This window comes from Lobosporangium transversale (assembly GCF_002105155.1).
Source record: "Lobosporangium transversale strain NRRL 3116 chromosome Unknown BCR41scaffold_18, whole genome shotgun sequence".
Lineage (NCBI taxonomy): Eukaryota > Fungi > Mortierellomycota > Mortierellomycetes > Mortierellales > Mortierellaceae > Lobosporangium > Lobosporangium transversale.
The window spans coordinates 646,323-666,347 of record NW_019028996.1 but is presented as its reverse complement, the minus strand read 5'-3'; the positions used below and the strand labels follow the sequence as shown (position 1 = coordinate 666,347).

Sequence of the window (20,025 nt, the reverse complement as noted above, 5' to 3'; positions counted from 1 at the left end):
CGCTTTTCTTTAGCCAATCGTTTAATGTTTATTCTCGAGAAAAAAAAAAAAAAAAAAAAAAGTGAGCAATTACACCAGAATGCTCAGCCTAAATCTAAAGGGTAATAAGCTCTGTAGAATAAGTATGAAGAAAGGGTGTAAAACTAGAAAAGGCTTTGCTATTCTTCTCATCTATACGAGCCCCGCTTCTATGACGATGAATACGGATATGCTGGTTCAAGTTGTCTGATCTGGAGAACCGCTTAGAACAGTTGTGGATTGGACAAGGGAACGGTTTTTCGAGAGTATGGATGGACCGGATATGGCGCTTCAAATGCTCCGAACGCTTGAAGATCTTGCCGCAGTCCTCAAACCGGCAGGTGAAGACCTTGCAGCCTGAATTGTCAGGATGGCTTGAGACTCGACGGCCGCGAGAGCGCTTGGGTGTTGGCTTGATCATGTTTGATGTAGAAACAATAGTCGGCGCAGCGGTTATCATGACGGTATCCATCTCGGATTCTAGTCTAGACAGATTAGGCAAAGAAGAGGATGTAGGGATCATACCCTGGTGGAACAAGGGTTCGCTAAATGTCCGGGATATTGGGTAAGAGGCGATCGAGTTGTTCGGGTTGGACACACTCAATGTGCCGCTGGAGAAAGCTGAGCTTGGAGACATAGAAGGATCACCTGAGAGGGAACTGGTTGAATAGCTGTGATGGGGATAGTGATGGTTCTGAGTTGAGTACAAATTACTGTTGCTGTTGCTGCAGCGGTACTGACGATCGCCTGAATAGAGATTCTGGTGAGTATACATCGTATGTGTATCACATAGCTCGAGTTTGACAGCAGAGGAGGCTACGTTAGGGACAGCAGCGCTGCAGGCCTGTGACAGTTGACTGTTTGAAAAGGAGCGAGCCATCGACATCATGTATGTGGGTGCCATTACTGCAAATTGCCCGTTCGAGAACTCGGTCTTGATGGGAACAGTCTGATGTTGTCCAGAGTTCATGTACTCTTTGGAGGCCTGGCAGTCTTCAGCAGCTGGGGTGGATATGGTATCTGCATATTGAAACATATTTTCTGCGTCTGCCATTGTAGTATCACGATGAGAGAAGAAGAGACCACCATCGGCACGTGCAGACATGAAAGAATCTGCAGGTAGATCCAGGACCATGCTTGCGTTTGGCGAAGCCGGGTGATTACCCAGGATCTGGAGGTGATGATGGTGGTGCTCCTGCTGGTCGATAGTGTACATGTATTGCTGTGTTAAAGACTGGAAGTGTTGTGTAGATGGTGCTAGTGTAGGTGAGGATTCGAGGGAGCTAGAAGACATGGTGGGTGATGATGACTGGTGTTGATTCCGTTGGTGTTGGAAAAGCGCGCTTTGAGCAAAGATGGCTGATTGACCAAAGGGTTGAAGTGGTGGTTGTGAGAAATCCTTTGTCTGTACCTGAGTGGGTGCTGGAGATGATTCTGATGCCGTCATTTGAATAGCTTCGTAAGCAACGGAGTAATATGCTAATATGGGTATAAATATATGTTTAAATGGAAGAGTGAAAGATAAACAGAGAAGCAGATGGGTGGATATGCAAATGAATGTGTCCTGTTGGAAAAGGAGGAGGAGAATGGGGATCTATCTCGAGACCGTGGTGGTTGTAGAGTGCAAAGACAAAAGGTGAAGAGGAAATAAGGAAAGCGAGGAATGTTTTGGTCCCTTTTTGTACTTTTTTTTTTTTTTTTTTTTTTATTTAGTCGAGGAAGCTCAATGCTTGGCCAACATGCAAGTGCAAATGTTCAACAAATGAGGAAAGGGTGGGATACTTCCTTCATTGTTCGAGTAATACTTTCAATTCAATAAACATTTTTAATTTGCAGGATATAGTCTGTACAATTTATTTATACATTCTGGTGTTACTCAACCCATATAAAGAATCTGATTCTGATTTCGCTGCAGGGATGTGGCTCTGCATACACACAAACCACTCCACCATCCTCCGTGGATCACTTTCTATTATTCATGAAAAAGGAAAAAGAGCAATGGTGAGGAATCTATGGCCCGCGCTTAGTTTGAAGTGTACATGTTGCAATTTATGGCTGATGAACAATCTTTCAACTGAAAATATCACGCTCCACCCTTCAATCTAAAATTCACGCGTCCATGATGCTCAAAGGTCGATGGCTGTACACTGTGTGCAACCATGCGTATATTTATACTACCACCATTACCTATTGCCTTTATTACCTTGCCCACTTTTAAAGGTCCAACTCGCTGTTTGATGGTGGGCCTGAATTGATTGCCAAGAATAATTTGGATTCTTGTTTTAGTATAGGCTTTTCTCCCTTTTTTTTTCTCTCTAAGCAATCACTTCCTTTTTGTTCATCGTTGAGCCAAGGAGGTTGTGGTCTTATAGCTGAAATAACGACAAAAATAAGTTGTGGAGTAAAAAAGCAAGCAAAAAACATTTATAATAGAGATGTAATTCGCAATCAATCTTTTCTTTATTATTTTTTTTTTTTAAGGTAGCTCATGCAAGCCCCTTTGGATCTTTATGGCCCTACAACTCGTAGGAAGAGATTAGGTACTGGTCAGGAGAGGGGTTGGAGAACCAGCAAAAACTACTTGGACCTTAACATATGTATTACTTTAAATGCAAGGGGGTAATGAAAAGGTGGGAGATAGAGAAGAATACGATGCAGTAGACGCTGTCAAAACAAACGCGGACCAAGAAGAGATCATTTATTATTTCGGCCTATTACCTGTGGAAGAAAACGTCCATAGGGCAACGACCTATGTATCGTACATCCCCCGGTAGCGGGCGTTAAGGAAGATCCTTGTCAATAGGGGCCATAAGACCATTGACGCTCAAGCCATCCACATGATGAATAAATGCATTGTGTGGAAGAGAAACCTTAAATTCTGACTCAAGAATTTACCTGTGAAGGCTAAATTCAGAATACGAACAAATCCAGCACGTCAGCTCAGCCTATGGCCAGACATTCAAATGAATAGGACATATTTAGCGGTGCGTTGATGTTCCCTTACACTTCTTCACATTAATAGGAATTATTTAATGAATTTTCGCTTGTCTTTCTGTCTGCCTATCCGCCTGTCGTAGAATTCCTATCCCAGGAGAGGCTGCAGACATGCATTGAACCCTTGCTCTCAAAAAAAAAATTGATGCGCCTAGACTCCGATGATCTCTTTCTGCTTTCTTGATTAACAAAGCAATTCAGTTTTTCTCTGAATACGCCGTCCCTGCGTGGAATGATGCGTATCCTCTTACTTATCATTCGACCTGGACCAGGTAACAGCGTCTGAACATCGTAGTGCTGCCTTCTACTCCCTTTTCTCTCTTTATCGCGTGCAGATCCTCGATCTACATGCAATAGCCAATAGGAATATATTCCCAATATTATTTTGTATTTAGTGCCTTGTAATCGAAGAAAAAATAAATAAAAAAAGAGTATGAAAACATTCTAACTGAAAGAATCTAAAGCAGTAATAGTTTGGTATTTCTGAAGCAAGACGAAAGATTAGGCTGTAATAACGAAAAGCTAATGGCTGAATGTAGACGTTGAAGGAAAGAGAGTCATTATGACTCTGTCATTTGTGAAGAAACACAGACATCTCGTAACGATAAATTCAGCATACAATTTATGCGCAGTAGTATCTGTCCCTGAGTACACATGTCTTTGTTACTCCTGTCTCGATTAAGCATCAGTTTACACTGATATTCAATCACTGCTTCAGCTCTCAACCTTTCAAACTTGTGAATTAGAAATATCCTACTGTAAGGAACGAGAATGCGCTCATTTCTTTTTCTCTGGGAATATAGCATTGAGTATTTGTCCTAAGGGTGCAGTAGTATGCTCTCTTTGCTCCTGTTCAGAACAAGAGCTTTGGAAGATCCTCATCAACAGATTGGCAGAACAGAATGAGCATTAAGGAAAGGCGTGAACGAATGCGTTGGTGATGATCTGATAGTCCCTCGAAGCAGTAATGTCGTCAAATAAGGCTTTTTTTTTTTTTTCCTTTTTTTTCTTTTTTTTTTTTTTTTTTTTTTTTTGCTTTGTTTTGAAGTCGTAGGTTTCTAGATGCCATCAATGGTATCGATGATCAAGGAAGTGTAATAAGAAACCAACATGTAGATACCTTAATACTCTCTTATCTTTCTTCTTATTTCCGCCTCCACTCTCTTGGGCCTTCCCTCGTAGAAGGATAGATTAATGTCCTGTAACAATTCATCCTGATATTGGTCCTTATTGACGCCATGTTTGTGCCAAGACTTTTAGCTGGCGCCACAAGGGGGTAGAGTACTATTTTTTTTTATTTTTATTTTTTTTTATTTTTATTTTTTTTTATTTTTTATTTTTTATTTTTTTTTGCAACAGATGGCGTACATCGTGCTAGCGCTGGCTGATATGGCGTTCATAGTATCTGTCTTCCATTTATTTAATAATTTATTACTTTCCAGGAGACAGAGAATTAGAACATTGGCAACCCATTACTATTCTACATTGTGCTCAATAATTTAGTATATTAATGAAGATGAAGAGTCGTCTTCATAAATTCTATAGCGCGTCTATCGCTTCGTCTTTGAGAAAAGCAGGATAAAGGGATATGCAGTATTCTTGGAACAAATGCAAAATTACGCTTGGATTGAAAATATAATTAAGGAAGAACGATTAGAGCTGGCTTGTCTTAGACAATGTAGCACGTTCAGGAGTGGATATGCATGGCCACTTACACAGTCTGAAGTTAGTATCGATAATCATCAAGCAAAGGCGAGGGAAAGCGTTTTATTTTTTCCTTCAACCTTTTCTGTTATCGTACACATATTACAAATGACAATTACCCCTTCGCACCTTCACACTCCGTTCTTTTCACTTCGGATATCCTTATAAGTTACAAAGTTACAAAGATATTGTACCGCTACCCAGAAAGATATGTGTGGATATTTATCTAGTGCAAGAGCCTCATTTGCTCATTAGGTGTTCTTTTTCACCCCCATTCCCTCATTCTCTTTGGGTGTCGAGACGAAATAGTTACCATGCGCGCGACTTACTATCCTACCATTTAAAGCTCATCACCATTTTGAAACACAGAAATCACTGCTCAGGCTTCTCATGAATAACTTCTCGTCATAAATACCCCTCTGCACTTTACTGGTGTACTTAATTACAATGCCTGGAGAAAATATTCGATAACACGACAGACAATCAAATAAAATGAGCAAGTAATAAAGTGAGCAAAAACAGATTTTGCCATTCATAGGTTTTTGGACTCTAATATTTATCGGGTCCTGATCTATTTCCCACAGCGATACAGCGTATAAAAAAAAAGTTCAATAGGGCAGAGTGGTTAGCCATTCATTAGTAGCGGAGTTTCATGCTTATTCTTCTGAAGAGACAATAGGATTGAAATGTCCTTATAACTTTCAAGGATGACTTGTGGTAAAGGCTCAGGAAGGTACTTGAAGGTGGCCCTACTCATTTACCTATTTATGCTTCCTAAATTCACTTTTTCATATGGCCTCCTTACGTATGATCAGACAGCTTACTGCATGGCCCTACGACGTTGACTGCAATAAGGGCTTTATAATTGAACATGGGATAATAATTAATGCACCCCCTGAAGCGTTCTCGATCCAATAAACGCTCCGGACAGAATGTCACCTCCTGAAAATAAGGCTTTCAATCTTTTAATATGAATTCATCTTCAACTGCGAGGTAAAAGGGAAAATATGGCAAAGGAACGGGCATGGATTAAAAGCCCCGCAACGGATATCCTGTTCCCGAGGCCATCATGAATTTCTTCCTCGAAACATACCCTTTTTTTTTTACTATTTATTTTTCTTCTATTTCTGATTAATACCCTTCATCATTAAACCTTGGCTACAAAATAAATTTAACGCAGCATATTTCACGCTTTATACACCTATCTATGAATGAAATCAAGACAACAATTACCATTCCGGCACCTCCAAAAGAGGTCTGGGAAGTTCTTACAGACCTATCGCACTATCATGAATGGAATCCAATGATTGTACAAGCAAAAGGAACTATCGAAGGTAATATCTTTTCTAGGATTTAACTACTGATGGTTATTTTGCCCGTCCTCCACATGTCTGGTTATTAAAAACCAACTTCTCTACTTTACTCAGAGGGCGAGGCGTTAGATCTAAAGATACGACTACCGTCAACAATATTTTGCGGTGCACCAATATGTAAGTCTTTATACCTGTCGAAAAAATGCCAATGTATTAATTAGGTCAATACATGGATTAAAATGTCGAACTTTCATCTTACTTTTCTACAATTGAAATCATAGCGATATCCCAGGCCCCTAAAGTCCTCAAAGTCGAGCCAGAAGCATGCCTTCAATGGATCGTACCAGCAACCTTCATAAGATCTGCAGAAGTAAACCATTTCTTTAAAGCTATTCAAATATTGATACCAATAATTGTAATAGTTGTAGTAAATTTGTATTAACCAATATTTTTGTTTAATGAACACAGGGGACGCACTATTTCCAATTAACCTCCAGTCAAAATGGCGCAGCCACCGAGTTTACACAAGGCGAGCGTTTCAGCGGATGGAGTTCAGGATTTTATTTGGGCATAGGGACTGTGAGCGACGTCCGCCGTGGATTTGTCATCATGAATAATGCTCTTCGAATGGAAACCTTACGTAGAAGAGAGGCCGAAAGCGAAAAGTCCATTTCAGTAGACCGTCATAACGAAGGTCTGGACGAAAAAACCGCACAGTCCAATATCAATAATGGAGCCACTGTCGCTGTAGCGACGGGTGCAATAATAAGGATGAGTTCTCATCCGGCGCAAGAAGACCCAGTTCTCAAGACAGATGTTGATGTGCAAGGAGTGGTTGAAATCGAAGCAATAGCAACTGATGAAATTGATACCACAAGGAATAGAACGACATGGAGAACCGAGAAATCTAGGAAACGTACAAGCATTATTGATGCAGTTTCGTCTTTATTCAGCTCTACAAGGATACCAATGGTCGGACATATTCCCATCTCTGCATCCAAAGAAGAGTTGATCGCCAAGACTATTCCTTTAGAGCAGGAGCAGGAAGTCGCTAGTTGGGACTATCCGCCAGGCTGCTTGAGTAGCATAGGAGAAAATGAAGAAGAGGAGGAGGACAAGTATGAAGAAATGATAGAGGACCTCATAGTCAAGGCGGGACGAGAAGCTAGGAATGCTCAGAGGATCGAGCTTGACTTTGGGCCATCCGATCTGGATCTAGGGGATTTCGCAATTTAAAATAAAATAATCATCTATATCGTCGGCAGACACTTTCAAAAAGCATCTGTGTACCCATTTTACGATTATAATTAGCTATAATCCGTTAGAATGCGTTAAAGCTTGCTATTACTCTCCACAGGTCAGAGTCCCTTAACATGCTGAAAGTGGACGAAGTATTCATAATTTATTGACATTTGAAAATCGTGAGGAAAGAAATAGTTATGACGGAGTCATTCAAAGCGAGGTTTATACCATGAAGAGGGTCTGCCAATGATGGTGATTTTCCTCCTTGTCAACTACTTATTTCGCACTTCATTGAGGGCATCTGATTCCTTAATAGCGATTGAAGCAATTGCCGTCCGTATCACATTTCTCGTGCGCCTGAGGCCAGACGTCAATGTATGCACAGAGAAACAGATGGACCAGGTTTATTTTTTATTTTTTATTTTTTATTTTTTTTTTCTAAAAATTCAAATATAACGGGCATTTTTAACCACACGATCGCATAAGACGCGATATAACAACAATAAATCTTTCTAGCTAAACCTGATGTACCGCTTCCCATGTCACATGTCTGCTGAACGTCGTGCGATACGTTGCACTTTCTTTTTGTAAGAAGTATAGTTGTCACGCCATTCTTTCTAAAGATTCAAATATAAAGATTGTTTGCATTATATTAGATTATGAACTCTGTTCGCGCCGACTCTGGTATATGTCGTATCAAAGTCTATAATCTTACAGCAGCCTCGATGTTTGCAGGGCTTTCGTCATTGGGGCTTGATAGCATGGAGATAACACTAACTAAGATTGTCTCCACAGTATGGACTGGCGACCAGCGCTCGCTTGCCTGCTCATATCCATACTTATCCTCACCAGGGGGATGCTACAATTAGAATAAACATCAAGTATGGTTTTAACAACGATCGAAAACAATGGGAGCAAATATGATGCATTGCGACAGCAATGACAGAAAATAAAAATCAATAAAAGCTTACCAAGATGGAAATGCAGACCTCTCCATCAGGATATACTGTACAGATAAAGAAAAAACATACATATGTATTGGTACTCTTTTATGTAAAACCATGTCGTTGATGTGGCAGTTCTTTACGGCTTCCCAGCCTTACCATTAGGGTGGTATATATCAGTAGTGAATTTGAGCTTCGGAGGCATCAATGGATAATCTTGCGGGAACGTCATGATGGCCCTGAAGAAACCTCCCTCACTAGAACCATTTCAAAGCAATATGAGAAAAAAATGATAATGATATCCCATCATCCATCAGATCCACGTTATGGACCGGGATTAGTGATCAAGGCAGGAGCTGGTTATTGTACAGTTGAAAATAAATTTTGCTCCTAAAATGTGCATGAACACTCGCGAAAAAAAAAAAAAAAAAAAAAAAAAAAAAAAAAAAAAAACTTACTAGAGAGTGTCTTGTGGACCCATGATCATGATTTCCCACTATGCACAACCAGGACCGCATGTCATGGAGTTAAAGCTATGTTCAGCACAAGCCAACTGACGTATAAAGGCGTTTACGTGCTGTCGGTCAAAGTCCTACCTCATAAATGTTATTATCGTCGACAAGGCCAGCTGAGAAGCCTTCCACGGGATGTTTGGCAAGTTCTAACAGATTACAGCAGAAAATCGAACATCTGTATCAATATTGGATCACTTGACTAGTTCTGTTCAAAACATTCGAAGAGGAGGAAGAAGGGAAAAGGGTTATCCTTAAATAAACGATTGAGGAGTACTTTCATGACGATAATTCTATGACATAAATGCCATCATGGATTAGAGGCAGTAAAAGGAGAGGTGGTTTAGAGTTTCCCTGGAGAAAACTGAGAATGAAAAAGACATCATTCAGTGAGAAGCTTTGCGTTTTGATCAAAAAAGGCGAATAGCAAAGAAGTCGTTCTTAGAAAAAAGACCAGCTTATCCTCTTGGTAGTGACCAGAGAAAGAAGGAAGCACAATGTAATTAAAACACCTTTCAATATATACAGTATTATAAGCAATAATAAATGAAGATGCTAGCACTGTGGAACCATAGATATACTTTGGCCATCAAATCCGAAGCCATGGCTAAGGTCAATAGCTTTTCAAACTCTTATTCAGTTCTTGTCACATTTTCTTCCTTCCTACGATGGGTGGTGGCACAGAAAACAACAATATATATATATAATAACTTAGTTTTGCTTTTTCTTTTTTTACCTTTGAGTTGCTTCTTTAGTAGCAATGAGGATTGCTCAGTCATGGCTGAATGGTGTCAAAGGCGAAGAGATGTGTAGCAAACGAAGAAGCATGTGTTCATTCTCCCTTCGCCCTCTGGGTGGTGATATGTGACTGTACTTGAGGGGCTTTCTCTTTAACGTCTGGACGTCCCAGGCATGCTATCAAAATTACGTTACCCCTTAAACTTATCATATATGAACAAATCCGCCGTAGAAGGGCAACAAGGCTACTCTACAACCCTACAGTACACCGTTGCTAAAAAGTCGTCTGCAATGGATTTATCTTTTCAATATTTGTAATTAACATTAGAGGACACAACTCGAACCTTTCTGTCCAACATGCGAACCCTCACAGCATGACTCAGGGGCCGAAGCCCTATTCGTATTCAACTAAAAATCGGAAAAGGCGGTAATCGTCGCGTCCTAGCACGGATCCTAACTTGGAGACGTTCAACGATATTCCAACGGATGATAGCTTCTGGCCATTGCCTGTTCAGATAGGCTTAAATACCAACTATCCGAATCAACGGTACCCCTCGTACCAAACTCAATTACTATTGCAACAACATTTCACCAGTAGGGTAGAACTAACCTGTCTCATCATTGCCCTCACCCTCCTCCCTCTCCACATCTTTTGCCCCAGGGTCACCATTATCATCCTCAGCAGTACCAACACCATCATCCTCATCGCCTTCAGCAGTATCTTCGTCGTCGCCATCTGCTCATTCTTGACGACCTTGCTGAGTCCGACAAGAGCGTCAGGGTTGTAGTATTAAAGGTAGCCCTCCTACCTCTGGGGCTAAGCAAACCTTTTGAAAAAGGGCGCCGGTCTCAGTGGAAGTGCTCATTGAGGTCAATTTATTAATGGAAAGTACTGACAATGGTATGGCAAAGCTCATTTTGATTGAAGCAAACTTTCTCCGTGGAGATTTCTATGTGGACATTGTCCCATTCACTACATTTGAAATGCAGTCTTGGCAAGGGTATTGCTGCTGTTATTGTTAATATGGGTGTGAGTGTTGAAAACAGAACAAAAGATTATTGCTTGGTGTCATTGCAGGATAAATGCCAAACATTTTAGTACATGTAGTTGACTAAACTTTAAAAACAGGGTTTATTGGTTGATCATCAATTGCTTCAAAGCCACACATCCATGACCAGACCATATCAATAGCCGAGTTCTTTTTGTGCACTCTATGCTTCTGATATCTTTGACGTCCAGATCATTTCTTGTAGAGGTTGCCCATGGATTTGACTCTTCTGGAATCCTAAAGCTGAAAAGAAATGCTCGGGAGAGTCTTCAGGATGAACACTTGCAAACGAGGTTGTCAATATTCTGATTCCATGGGCCTCGCGAGATTGAGACGATAACTCCTTTTGTAACAATTGTAAGGCATTGGTGCCAAAACCGAGTCCTTGATATGATTGATGAATCATAAAGCTGAGTAATCGAAACATTCGGAGATGATTGCCGTGATCTGTTGCTATTCGGGTCGGCTCACTTGCTTGATCTTGTTCCTCTTGTTGAAGACGAATATAACCCACAGGGATTGCATCTGCAACTATGGCTCGGACAATAGATCTTGGTACATAATACTGGTGTTCGCAGAGAGATTCGAGGTTTGATGTAACTAAACCTAATTGATCTCGGTTAACAATCAATTGTGTAATCTGTTTCCAATTGTTAACAGTAATGTCTTGTAATGTGATGAGAGAATGTCGTGAAGGGAGACTGATGTGGTCCATCATGCAAATTGATGATTTTTTTTTATTTTTAGTGGAGTAATTTTTTATTTATTATGCTGCGGGCTATGTTACAAGTTTTCTCTTTTCTTTTCTTTTTTTTTTTTTTTTTTTTTTTTTTTTTTTTTCTTTTGGGCCAAAGTGTTTAATCGCGACTATTTGAGGCTTGATGAGGGTGCACAATAAATTCGTGTAGAGCGCTGGCAGCTGGTGCCATTGGGAAGACGTGTTCGCGTTTGCAGACCTTGGCTTCCAGCACAACTGGGCCTGGGTGAGCTAGGAATTCAGCCATGGCGCCGGGGAGATCTTGCATTGATGTGGCGCGGATACCCTTGATGTTCATGGCTTCTGCAAGTTTAACAAAGTCAGGGTTGAACATGCGGGTAGCAGAGTAGCGCTCCTCGTAGAAAAGATCCTGCCACTGCTTAACCATGCCCTGGAAATCATTGTTGAGAATCAAAACCTTGACACCAATGTTGTATTGTGCTGCTGTAGCCAACTCCATTCCGGTCATGCAGAAACTGGCATCACCATCAATATCAACTACAATATGATCGGGTTTGCCAACCTTCGCTCCAATGGCTGCTGGAAGACCAAAGCCCATTGTGCCCAAACCTCCAGAGGTGACCAGACTGCGGGGATGACGCCAACGGAAGTACTGAGCAGCCCACATCTGATGCTGACCCACACCAGTTGTGATGATGACCTTCTCTTTCATATCAGCGGTTTGCTTGTCGAGTTCTTGGATGACGGTCTGAGGCAAGAGGATACCGTTAGGATCCTGTACATGGTAAAAAGGGAAGCGGCTCTTCCAGTCACTAATCTTTGTGAACCACTCCTTGCGCTCTGAGCTCTCGATCAGGGGCAGAAGCTTTGTCAGGTTCTCTGTGACATCACCTTCAATTGCTTCGGTCGCCTGAACGACCTTGTTGATGTTTTTGGGTGAAATCTCGAAATGGATAATACCTCCACGCTTCTCGGCTGCAGCCTTCCTTGCCTCAGGAGCAAAGCGAGGGACATTAGCGGTAACACGGTCATCAAAACGAGCTCCCAATGCGATAATCACATCGGCTTTTTGCATAGCGAGATTGGCATAAGCGGAGCCGTGCATGCCGACCATATGGAGGGACCGGTGATCCAGTTCATCAAATGCGCCCAAACCTTGAAGTGTGGTGGTGACAGGAATATTTCCGTTGTGCGAGAGCTCCCTGAGGCGTTCAGGACCGTCGGGATGAGCAAGAATACCCTGGCCGGCATAGATCAGCGGGCGTTTGGCTGCGTTAATCAACTGAGCTGCGCGATGAATTTGAGGAGAGGTGACCTGAGATGCATCTTTGGCAAGATCAGAGAAAAAGGGAGCCTGGCTAGTTGGAGGCTTAGCAGGAATGCTAGGTGCAGCAGGAATAGGCTTATTCACAATCGCGGCAGTGACATCCTTGGGCAAATCAACCAAGACGGGTCCAGGTCGTCCCGAGGTAGCGATCTCAAAGGCCTCATTGATGCGACGAGGAAGGTCAGCAATGTCTTTGACCATGACGTTCCATTTTGTGCATGCACGCGAGATTCCAACCACGTCGGCCTCCTGGAAAGCGTCTGATCCGATAGCGCTAACAGGAACCTGACCTGAAAAAACAACCATGGGTGTTCCATCCGAAAGTGCATCCTGCATTGCGGTAATGACATTCGTGGCACCAGGACCTGAGGTGACAAGGACAACTCCAGGCTTTCCACTACCATGTGCGAGAATAGTTGTCAACGAGAGAAAAAAAAGAAAAAGAAAAAAAGGAGTGTAAGACTGATTGAAAAATAAAGTTTTTCGCTTTTCGGAGAATAGCTTGACATTGACAAACAAAACAAAAAAGATAAGCGAAACCATAAATCGCATTGATTGTTCGCAACTTACGTGACACGAGCATATCCTTCAGCGGCATGACCAGCACCTTGCTCAGCTCTGGGCAGGATAAAGTCAAAGTGCTTGGAGTTATAGATGGCATCGAAGACAGGAAGAATAGCACCTCCAGGGTATCCGAAGACGTGCTTCACATTGTGTCGTAGCATCATCTCATGAAAAATCTGACCTCCTGACATACCAACAAATGAATGATCATGTTCTGGTTTTGAAGATGTCTTTGGTTGAGTACGCTCGAGAGGTTGGAGTGGTGGAGCTGCGGATGGGTCAACAGCAGCGATGCTGTAATAATAACAATCATTAAAAGAATAAAATAAAAAATAAAATAAAAAACGGTCAATTAAAAGCGTTTACTCTTTACCGAGGATATGAGTTATTTCAGGTTGATGAATAATCACAAAAGTACTTACTTTGGCTGGACAGCGGCTTCAGCTGTGGCAGCTGAGGACCGGAAACGGATCTGAGATGCAGCGATCCTCGTTGCGGATGTAAGGGAGAATGGTCTGCTGAGGCATTGTCTGCCAACAGTAGAATATGTAGATCGCGCCAAGCGAGCGAAGGATTGTGAATGCATTTTATGTTATTTTATCAAAAGCTGTGGGTAATGAGATATGGCATAAAAGAGAAAAAGGAAAAAGAGGGTATTATAACAGCAGGGGAGTGATATCAAGTCGAAGAATGTGCTGTAAAGCAACGCCTGATAAGCAAGAAGAGAGGAGAAGTAGGGAGGAGGAGGAGAAGTAGGGAGGAGAGGAGAGGAGAGAAAGAAGTAAAAAAAAAAAAAAAAAAAAAAAAAAGGCAATTGTGTTGACAGTGTTTTTTTTTAGTGAGAAGAAAGGGAGAGAGAAGACATTTAGAAGCGTTTTAAATGTTGATGATTGCACGGATCAACGATTAGCGTTATCGAGAAAGAGTGGAGAAGTGTTGATTGGATTGGACAAGTGCAAAAAAAACATTTTCATGTGCTGTTGACAAAGTTGACTCTAATCTCTAATCTGTTACACCAATCTGCACTCACATTACTCATTTCCATCAACCAATCATCGCTCCTCTGCTTCAAGACCGATAATAGACTTAAGTTAACCATCTTAGTGCACGGTTATTTATGCTATATATATAAGTGTTATTCAATAAAAGTGAGAATAAGTGCTATTTATCTTAACAATGGTCTCTATTCGTTGATCTTACTGCCCGCATTCATGCACATTTTTTTCCTTCCGTGGAATGGTGCTCTCAACATGGGATCCTTCCTGCTAAAAGATCCAGTTCAAATCTTCATCCTATCGTATGGATCAAAATGCTCTTAATTTAGTCCAGACGATCATCTCTCGTTTTGGATCCAACGGCAGATATTTAAACCCTGCTTTCCCCCCTTTCTTTTCATTTCTTTGTTCTCATTCACCCACTCCTTTTCTCATTAAAATCTCTACAAGTACCTGAGCTTCCTGACCCTATTTTCTATATCACCATGAGCTTTGCTGTTCGTTCCGCTTTCCGTCAGTTGACTCGCGTCGCTGCTCCTGCTTCTCGCTCCTTTTCCATGGTAGCCCGCTCCACTGCTATTTCTCAGATCCCCCGAGCCACTGCCTGCAAGGTATAATCGATAGATCATCAAAATCTATTCTGTGACAACAACCAAACATCCACCATCCTTACTCCTGGCTGATTAACTAATTACAATAACTGATTCATTCTACAGGTTGCTTTCGCTCAGACACGTGGTCTCAAGACCATGGACTTTGGCGGTACGAAAGAGATTGTCTATGAACGTAGTGATTACCCACCTAGCAAGCTCCAAGAGACCTTCAAGAACGACACCCTCACTGTTCTAGGATATGGCCCAATGGGTCGCGGCCAAGCGCTCAACCTTCGTGACAACAAGTTGAATGTCATTATCGGATGCCGAAAGGGCGCTTCTTGGGACAAGGCTGTTTCAGAAGGTTGGGTTCCTGGCAAGGACTTGTTTGAGATCACAGAAGCATGCGATCGTGGAACTGTCATCATGAACTTGCTTTCAGATGCCGCGCAGTCCAAGCTTTGGAACGAAATCAAGCCTTACCTCACAAAGGGAAAAACCCTCTACTTTTCGCATGGATTCTCGGTTATTTACTCCGAAGACACCGGTGTTGTCCCTCCCGAGGACATTGATGTTATCCTGGTTGCTCCTAAAGGTTCCGGAACGACTGTTCGTAACCTCTTCCTTGAAGGCCGTGGCATCAACGGATCTGTTGCGGTTTATCAGGACGTCTCTGGAAAGGCCAAAGAGCGCGCTGTAGCCCTTGGTGTTGGTGTTGGTACTGGTTACCTTTATGAGACCACGTTCAAACAGGAAGTCTATTCTGATCTGTACGGTGAGCGAGGAGTGTTGATGGGTGCAATTCAAGGTCTCTTTGTTGCTCAGTATGATGTTCTCCGTGCTCGCGGTCACTCACCCTCGGAGGCATTTAACGAGACTGTTGAAGAAGCTACTCAATCTCTTTATCCCTTGATCGGCGCCAACGGCATGGACTGGATGTACGCTAACTGCTCTACAACTGCCCAGCGTGGTGCTCTTGATTGGTGGAAGAAGTTCCATGATGCCTCCAAGCCTATCTTCGAGGAATTGTACGAATCAGTGGCAAATGGAACCGAGACTAGAAGGTCATTGACCAAGAACTCTGCACCAAACTACCGTGCTGAGCTTGAAGCAGAGCTTGCTGAGATCGCTAACCACGAGATGTGGCGCGCTGGTAAGGCTGTCCGTCAGTTGCGTCCCGAGAACCAGTAAAATAACTCACTTGTCGGAACCTGCCTGCTTGAACAACTACCTGTACAATATGCTGTTTAAAAAGATAAAATAAATAGAGAAATAACAATGTGCTTGTAAATATTTAAAAATTGGTCTAGTACTTTCTCGAGTTGGAATTAAGTTTTTTCTGTTACTTCCAATGTCTATTGTCTTTTCCTGTCACGAGTTCTGCTTGAATAAACAGTTTTTCCCACAATCAAACGTACCTTTAAATCAGTAGTTGCATTTTCTTTCCGCTTTTTTGTCGCTTTCCAACCCAACAAACTCATTCTCATCGACAATGCTGCGTCAGACATTCCGTGTAGCTGCTGCCTCAAGGACATCCTCTTCCATTGTAGCGCAGCGTCGCGTTCACATGATTAACGGCTGGCTCGGCACACGAGTCAATGTGAGTGATCTATTACAGAAATCTTGCTGACATGGGTTAGTTATTAAAGTATGGTCAAGATTTGTGTCTTTGACACGCGACATTGAATTTTTTGTTTCAATTACTATAGATGTCAACAACTGCAGCAAAGGAAGATCCCATCGAGGTATAACAGGAATATCTTAATCAAATGGGTGCACACAAAATTAGGAGTTTGATGCAACATGGCAGTTGAATGTACTATATTTCTCTTCTTCCTATAGGCTGACGTTCTGCATCGCAAGCATCTTTCTAGTCGGACCTTTATTCTTAACCGTCCCAAGGCACTTAATGCACTCAACTTGAGTATGGTGCGAAATATGACTCCTCAACTTCAGGTAAGGCAAAAGCCAAGATTGCATTTTAAATGATGAGACTAGCTAACTGTGGTAAGACAAGCAAGGCTCTAGTTTGGATATTTCTAACGCATTTGATATGCCTACATGTGGCGACTTTTAAATATATATGTTTGCAGGCATGGGATGCTTCGGACTTGTGCAAAGTTATTGTTATCAAAGGAGCCGGCGAGAAGGCTTTCTGTGCAGGAGGTGATGTTCGACAGGTTGTTGAGCTAGCCAACGCTGGAAAGCATGACGAAGCACTGGATTTTTTTGCAGAGGAGTATAGATTGAACCACATGATTGCTACGTTGAAGACACCTTTCGTAGCTATTCTTAATGGCATTACAAGTAAGAGATTTAGTCTTTTGCGTCGTTACTGTTTCCAAGATTTTTTTTCCTCAATTGTTCATAGAAAGAAGACGGTGAGCTAAAAGATGCTTTTAATTTGAAATGTTATAGTGGGCGGTGGCGTTGGTCTCTCTGTACATGCGCCATTCAGAATTGCAACTGAAAAGACCTTGTTTGCTATGCCAGAGACTAATATTGGTTTGTTCCCGGATGTCGGAGGTTCTTTCTTTTTACCTCGTTTGGATGGTGAAACTGGTACTTATCTCGGCCTTGTTGGCACTCGTCTAAAAGGCATTGACACTCTGTAAGTATAGAGCGACATACTTCGAATACTACTGCGGCGCTGGATATACAAACCTGGATGACAATATTGACGTTGATATATCTGAAATGATTATTGAATTTGAAAAATAGTTATGCTGGAATTGCTACTCATTACGTTCCTTCGGAGCGTTTGACTGCACTAGAAGATCGTTTGAGCGAGCTAGAGACTGATAATCACGACGTGATCAATATGGCTATCGAGGACTTTGTCAGCGAACCTCTTCACGATCATAAGTATGCACTTTCAGAATATCGAGACGCTATTGACCGCTGCTTCCGCTTCAACACTGTCGAAGATATCATTGCTGCATTGGAGAAGGAGAAGACGCCTTTTGCAGAAGAAACGTTGAATGCTCTTCGCATCATGTCACCCACTTCTCTCAAGGTTACTCTTCAGCAGATCCGTGAGGGTGGCAACTTAGGTATTGCTGACTGTTTCAGAATGGAGCATCAGTTGGCTCGTCAGTTCTTGTATGGACATGATTTCCCCGAAGGTGTCAAAGCTTTACTTATCGAAAAGACCCTGAAACCCAAGTGGAGCCCCGCTACAGTGGAGGATGTAGATCGCGAGCAAATGTTAGGTGTGTACTTTAGAAATCAGGCCCCTAAGCCTTTGTCATTGTCAAGCACCACAACCTGGAGCGAGTATCCTTATAGACGGTATGGTCTTCCTTCTGAAAACGAGATTCGTAAGATTGTAACAGGTGAAGCCCAGGGCAGCGGGCCTCTTCAGTTGACTGTGGATGAAGTTGTGGATGTCTGCGTGAAGAAGAGTGGAGGCAAGATTGGTGTTCGGGAGAAGGTTTTGGAGGTACTGTCGCGCAAAGTCAGCAAGGGTCCACAGGGTGAGCTCAAATGGAACAACTAAAATTAAAAAAAATAAAATATTTAGATTACAGTGAGTGGAGCACAGAGTAATCTTAAACGTGCAAACCAGGCTGTGATTGGTTCTAGACTATGTGTCAAAGATGTCATACTCAAGTTAACGTAACTTTCGATTACTCATTTTTGCATAAGGCTCAATGGTGCATACTTTAAGTTAAACTATATCAACATATTCTGGAATTGTAGTGAATCGTTCTCTTTAACATTTCTCTTCATTCTTTTTTTTTTTTTTTTTTTTTTTTCTTCTTTCTAAATCCTATTTACTCCCTCCCAACACCTTTATCCGCCACTCCTACACCATGTGGACCAGCAGGATCCTTTATTCTGCTTTCAGAGTGGCACCATCGGTAAAATTCTCTCTATCACACAAGCATGTCTGGATCAATGGTATTAATGGCTCGGCATTAACTATTTGAAGGCTGATTGTTTTAATATATCGGCCTTTGTTTCACGGATAGGCCACTGCTCCCTCTGCAGCGAGGCTTCAACGTCCCATGGTTAGCTCCACGACATTTCTCCGTCAATCCTCATCGTCGACTTCCGCCATTTCTTACAAGCGATCTCACCCTCACAAGCGCCATCCTGCATTGACATCAGATTATTTACACCCAGCACCACCCTCAGCAGAAGAGGCAGTATCCAACATTTTGTACAATACCCCACCGATTGGACACCGTGTCACGAAACAGCGACATATTTTTAATTGTCTTGTCCAGAACGAACCTGGTGTCTTGAGTCGCGTTTCAGGGATCCTGGCAGGCAGGGGGTTTAATATTGACTCGTTGGTGGTAGCCAAGACAGAGGTTGCAGATCTTAGTCGGATGACAATTGTTCTGAGAGGTGAATCTGGCACCATTGAGCAAGCCAGGAGACAACTTGAAGATCTTGTAAGCGTTTTTTTTTTTTTTTTTTTTTTTTTTTTTGTTGTTGTTTTCATTTTTGAAAGAAAAAAATATTGCTTAACGCGATCGGGCCGAGTTGCTGACTTTTACCATGTTTATTACGTGTTTTTATTTATTTATTTATTTTTATTTTTATTTTATTATTGTAAAAAAAAAGGTGCCCGTATGGGCAGTGTTGGATTATACTGGATTCAAGGTTATTCAACGCGAGCTGCTTCTGATCAAGGTCTCGATTTTGGGACCTGAGCACGTCCGTGCTCAGATGAACTCACGTTCCCCCAATTGGCAACTTGTGCAGGAGGAGGCTGAAGAAGAGATGACGCCTTCAAATGCACTCCGTCAGACACATGCTCACCTGAAGTCACTAACAGAGTTGACCAAGCTGTTCCAAGGCAAGGTTGTGGATGTGAGCGGGGATTGCATTGTGATTGAGCTGTCTGCAAAGCCAGATCGTGTGGATTCTTTCATAAAGTTAGTCAAGCCTTTTGGTATTTTGGAAGCTGCTAGAAGCGGTATGATGGCTATGCCTCGCTCCCCTATTTACGATCGCCATGACAATGAAATGGAGGAGCCCCAGGACGAAGGGTCTGGCGTTGATGCATCATTGCTCCCACCAGGATAGATCTTTTTTTTCTTTATGCGATTTAGTTTCTTTAATTGGTCTACATCTTAGAAATATATACATATAAAACCTCTGTCCAGATAACTATCTAATGCCTTACGCTTCAACACTCCCTCATGTTATAATTGGAAGACTGAAGGAAAATATATTATATATATATATATATAAGAGTAGATACAAGTATATATAAATATATTTAACAAGATTTGAATGCCTCGGAATAAATATACATGTAAGATGACTGAAAAAATAAGGTTTTGAGTATGATCAAATC

At 41.9% G+C, this 20,025-nt stretch overlaps 7 protein-coding genes across 7 annotated transcripts; 4 read left to right on the top strand and 3 right to left on the bottom strand.

Annotated features, from left to right (window-relative positions):
* Nucleotides 1-196: 196 nt before the first annotated feature.
* On the bottom strand, nucleotides 197-364 carry BCR41DRAFT_296271 (hypothetical protein; the record flags this gene model as incomplete). The annotated part of the gene is made up of 1 exon (XM_022020430.1): nucleotides 197-364. A coding segment is annotated over one exon (168 nt), but the record flags the coding sequence as incomplete, so codon positions are not given.
* Nucleotides 365-5,760: 5,396 nt separating this feature from the next.
* Nucleotides 5,761-7,271, top strand: BCR41DRAFT_386538 (hypothetical protein). Its single transcript, XM_022027802.1, has 4 exons — nucleotides 5,761-6,050; nucleotides 6,144-6,206; nucleotides 6,311-6,399; nucleotides 6,498-7,271. The coding sequence occupies exons 1-4, from the start codon at nucleotides 5,924-5,926 to the stop codon at nucleotides 7,263-7,265; spliced, it is 1,047 nt and encodes a 348-aa protein (XP_021881534.1). The 5' UTR covers nucleotides 5,761-5,923; the 3' UTR covers nucleotides 7,266-7,271.
* Nucleotides 7,272-7,656: 385 nt separating this feature from the next.
* BCR41DRAFT_353645 (ubiquitin conjugating enzyme E2) lies at nucleotides 7,657-9,545 on the bottom strand. The gene is made up of 7 exons (XM_022024196.1): nucleotides 9,464-9,545; nucleotides 8,812-8,876; nucleotides 8,674-8,711; nucleotides 8,375-8,472; nucleotides 8,243-8,277; nucleotides 7,987-8,130; nucleotides 7,657-7,888 (listed from the first exon to the last, which is right to left on the bottom strand). Exons 1-7 carry the CDS (start codon nucleotides 9,504-9,506, stop codon nucleotides 7,814-7,816), a joined length of 498 nt encoding a protein of 165 aa, XP_021881533.1. The 5' UTR covers nucleotides 9,507-9,545; the 3' UTR covers nucleotides 7,657-7,813.
* A 1,048-nt stretch (nucleotides 9,546-10,593) lies between these two features.
* Nucleotides 10,594-13,915, bottom strand: BCR41DRAFT_422186 (Thiamin diphosphate-binding protein). The gene is made up of 4 exons (XM_022030115.1): nucleotides 13,546-13,915; nucleotides 13,130-13,417; nucleotides 11,383-12,956; nucleotides 10,594-11,180 (listed from the first exon to the last, which is right to left on the bottom strand). The coding sequence occupies exons 1-4, from the start codon at nucleotides 13,707-13,709 to the stop codon at nucleotides 10,678-10,680; spliced, it is 2,529 nt and encodes an 842-aa protein (XP_021881532.1). The 5' UTR covers nucleotides 13,710-13,915; the 3' UTR covers nucleotides 10,594-10,677.
* A 688-nt stretch (nucleotides 13,916-14,603) lies between these two features.
* BCR41DRAFT_305854 (6-phosphogluconate dehydrogenase) lies at nucleotides 14,604-15,902 on the top strand (the record flags this gene model as incomplete). The annotated part of the gene is made up of 2 exons (XM_022020810.1): nucleotides 14,604-14,729; nucleotides 14,850-15,902. The coding sequence occupies 2 exons, from the start codon at nucleotides 14,604-14,606 to the stop codon at nucleotides 15,900-15,902; spliced, it is 1,179 nt and encodes a 392-aa protein (XP_021881531.1).
* A 227-nt stretch (nucleotides 15,903-16,129) lies between these two features.
* BCR41DRAFT_386534 (ClpP/crotonase-like domain-containing protein) lies at nucleotides 16,130-18,281 on the top strand. The gene is made up of 6 exons (XM_022027801.1): nucleotides 16,130-16,311; nucleotides 16,421-16,456; nucleotides 16,554-16,667; nucleotides 16,805-17,018; nucleotides 17,130-17,322; nucleotides 17,433-18,281. The coding sequence occupies exons 1-6, from the start codon at nucleotides 16,204-16,206 to the stop codon at nucleotides 18,208-18,210; spliced, it is 1,443 nt and encodes a 480-aa protein (XP_021881530.1). The 5' UTR covers nucleotides 16,130-16,203; the 3' UTR covers nucleotides 18,211-18,281.
* Nucleotides 18,282-18,745: 464 nt separating this feature from the next.
* On the top strand, nucleotides 18,746-19,751 carry BCR41DRAFT_291291 (small subunit of acetolactate synthase-domain-containing protein; the record flags this gene model as incomplete). The annotated part of the gene is made up of 2 exons (XM_022020352.1): nucleotides 18,746-19,114; nucleotides 19,287-19,751. Coding segments are annotated over 2 exons (834 nt in total), but the record flags the coding sequence as incomplete, so codon positions are not given.
* Nucleotides 19,752-20,025: the final 274 nt, after the last annotated feature.

Excerpts from the sequence above, each read along its gene's own strand:
- BCR41DRAFT_386538 (XM_022027802.1), top strand. The coding sequence starts at position 5,924 with ATGAATGAAATCAAGACAACAATTACCATTCCGGCACCTCCAAAAGAG. Across the intron at positions 6,051-6,143 it reads AGCAAAAGGAACTATCGAAG|AGGGCGAGGCGTTAGATCTA; the intron begins GTAATATCTTTT and ends TACTTTACTCAG. Across the intron at positions 6,400-6,497 it reads CCTTCATAAGATCTGCAGAA|GGGACGCACTATTTCCAATT; the intron begins GTAAACCATTTC and ends TAATGAACACAG.
- BCR41DRAFT_353645 (XM_022024196.1), bottom strand. The coding sequence starts at position 9,506 with ATGACTGAGCAATCCTCATTGCTACTAAAGAAGCAACTCAAAG. Across the intron at positions 8,712-8,811 it reads ACGATAATAACATTTATGAG|TGGGAAATCATGATCATGGG; the intron begins GTAGGACTTTGA and ends GGTTGTGCATAG. Across the intron at positions 8,131-8,242 it reads AGGTCTGCATTTCCATCTTG|CATCCCCCTGGTGAGGATAA; the intron begins GTAAGCTTTTAT and ends TTCTAATTGTAG.
- BCR41DRAFT_422186 (XM_022030115.1), bottom strand. The coding sequence starts at position 13,709 with ATGCATTCACAATCCTTCGCTCGCTTGGCGCGATCTACATATTCTACT. Across the intron at positions 13,418-13,545 it reads GAAGCCGCTGTCCAGCCAAA|CATCGCTGCTGTTGACCCAT; the intron begins GTAAGTACTTTT and ends TTATTATTACAG. Across the intron at positions 11,181-11,382 it reads CCCTCATCAAGCCTCAAATA|ACATTACTGTTAACAATTGG; the intron begins GTCGCGATTAAA and ends TCACATTACAAG.
- BCR41DRAFT_386534 (XM_022027801.1), top strand. The coding sequence starts at position 16,204 with ATGCTGCGTCAGACATTCCGTGTAGCTGCTGCCTCAAGGACATCCTCT. Across the intron at positions 16,457-16,553 it reads CAAAGGAAGATCCCATCGAG|GCTGACGTTCTGCATCGCAA; the intron begins GTATAACAGGAA and ends TTCTTCCTATAG. Across the intron at positions 17,323-17,432 it reads CTAAAAGGCATTGACACTCT|TTATGCTGGAATTGCTACTC; the intron begins GTAAGTATAGAG and ends TTTGAAAAATAG.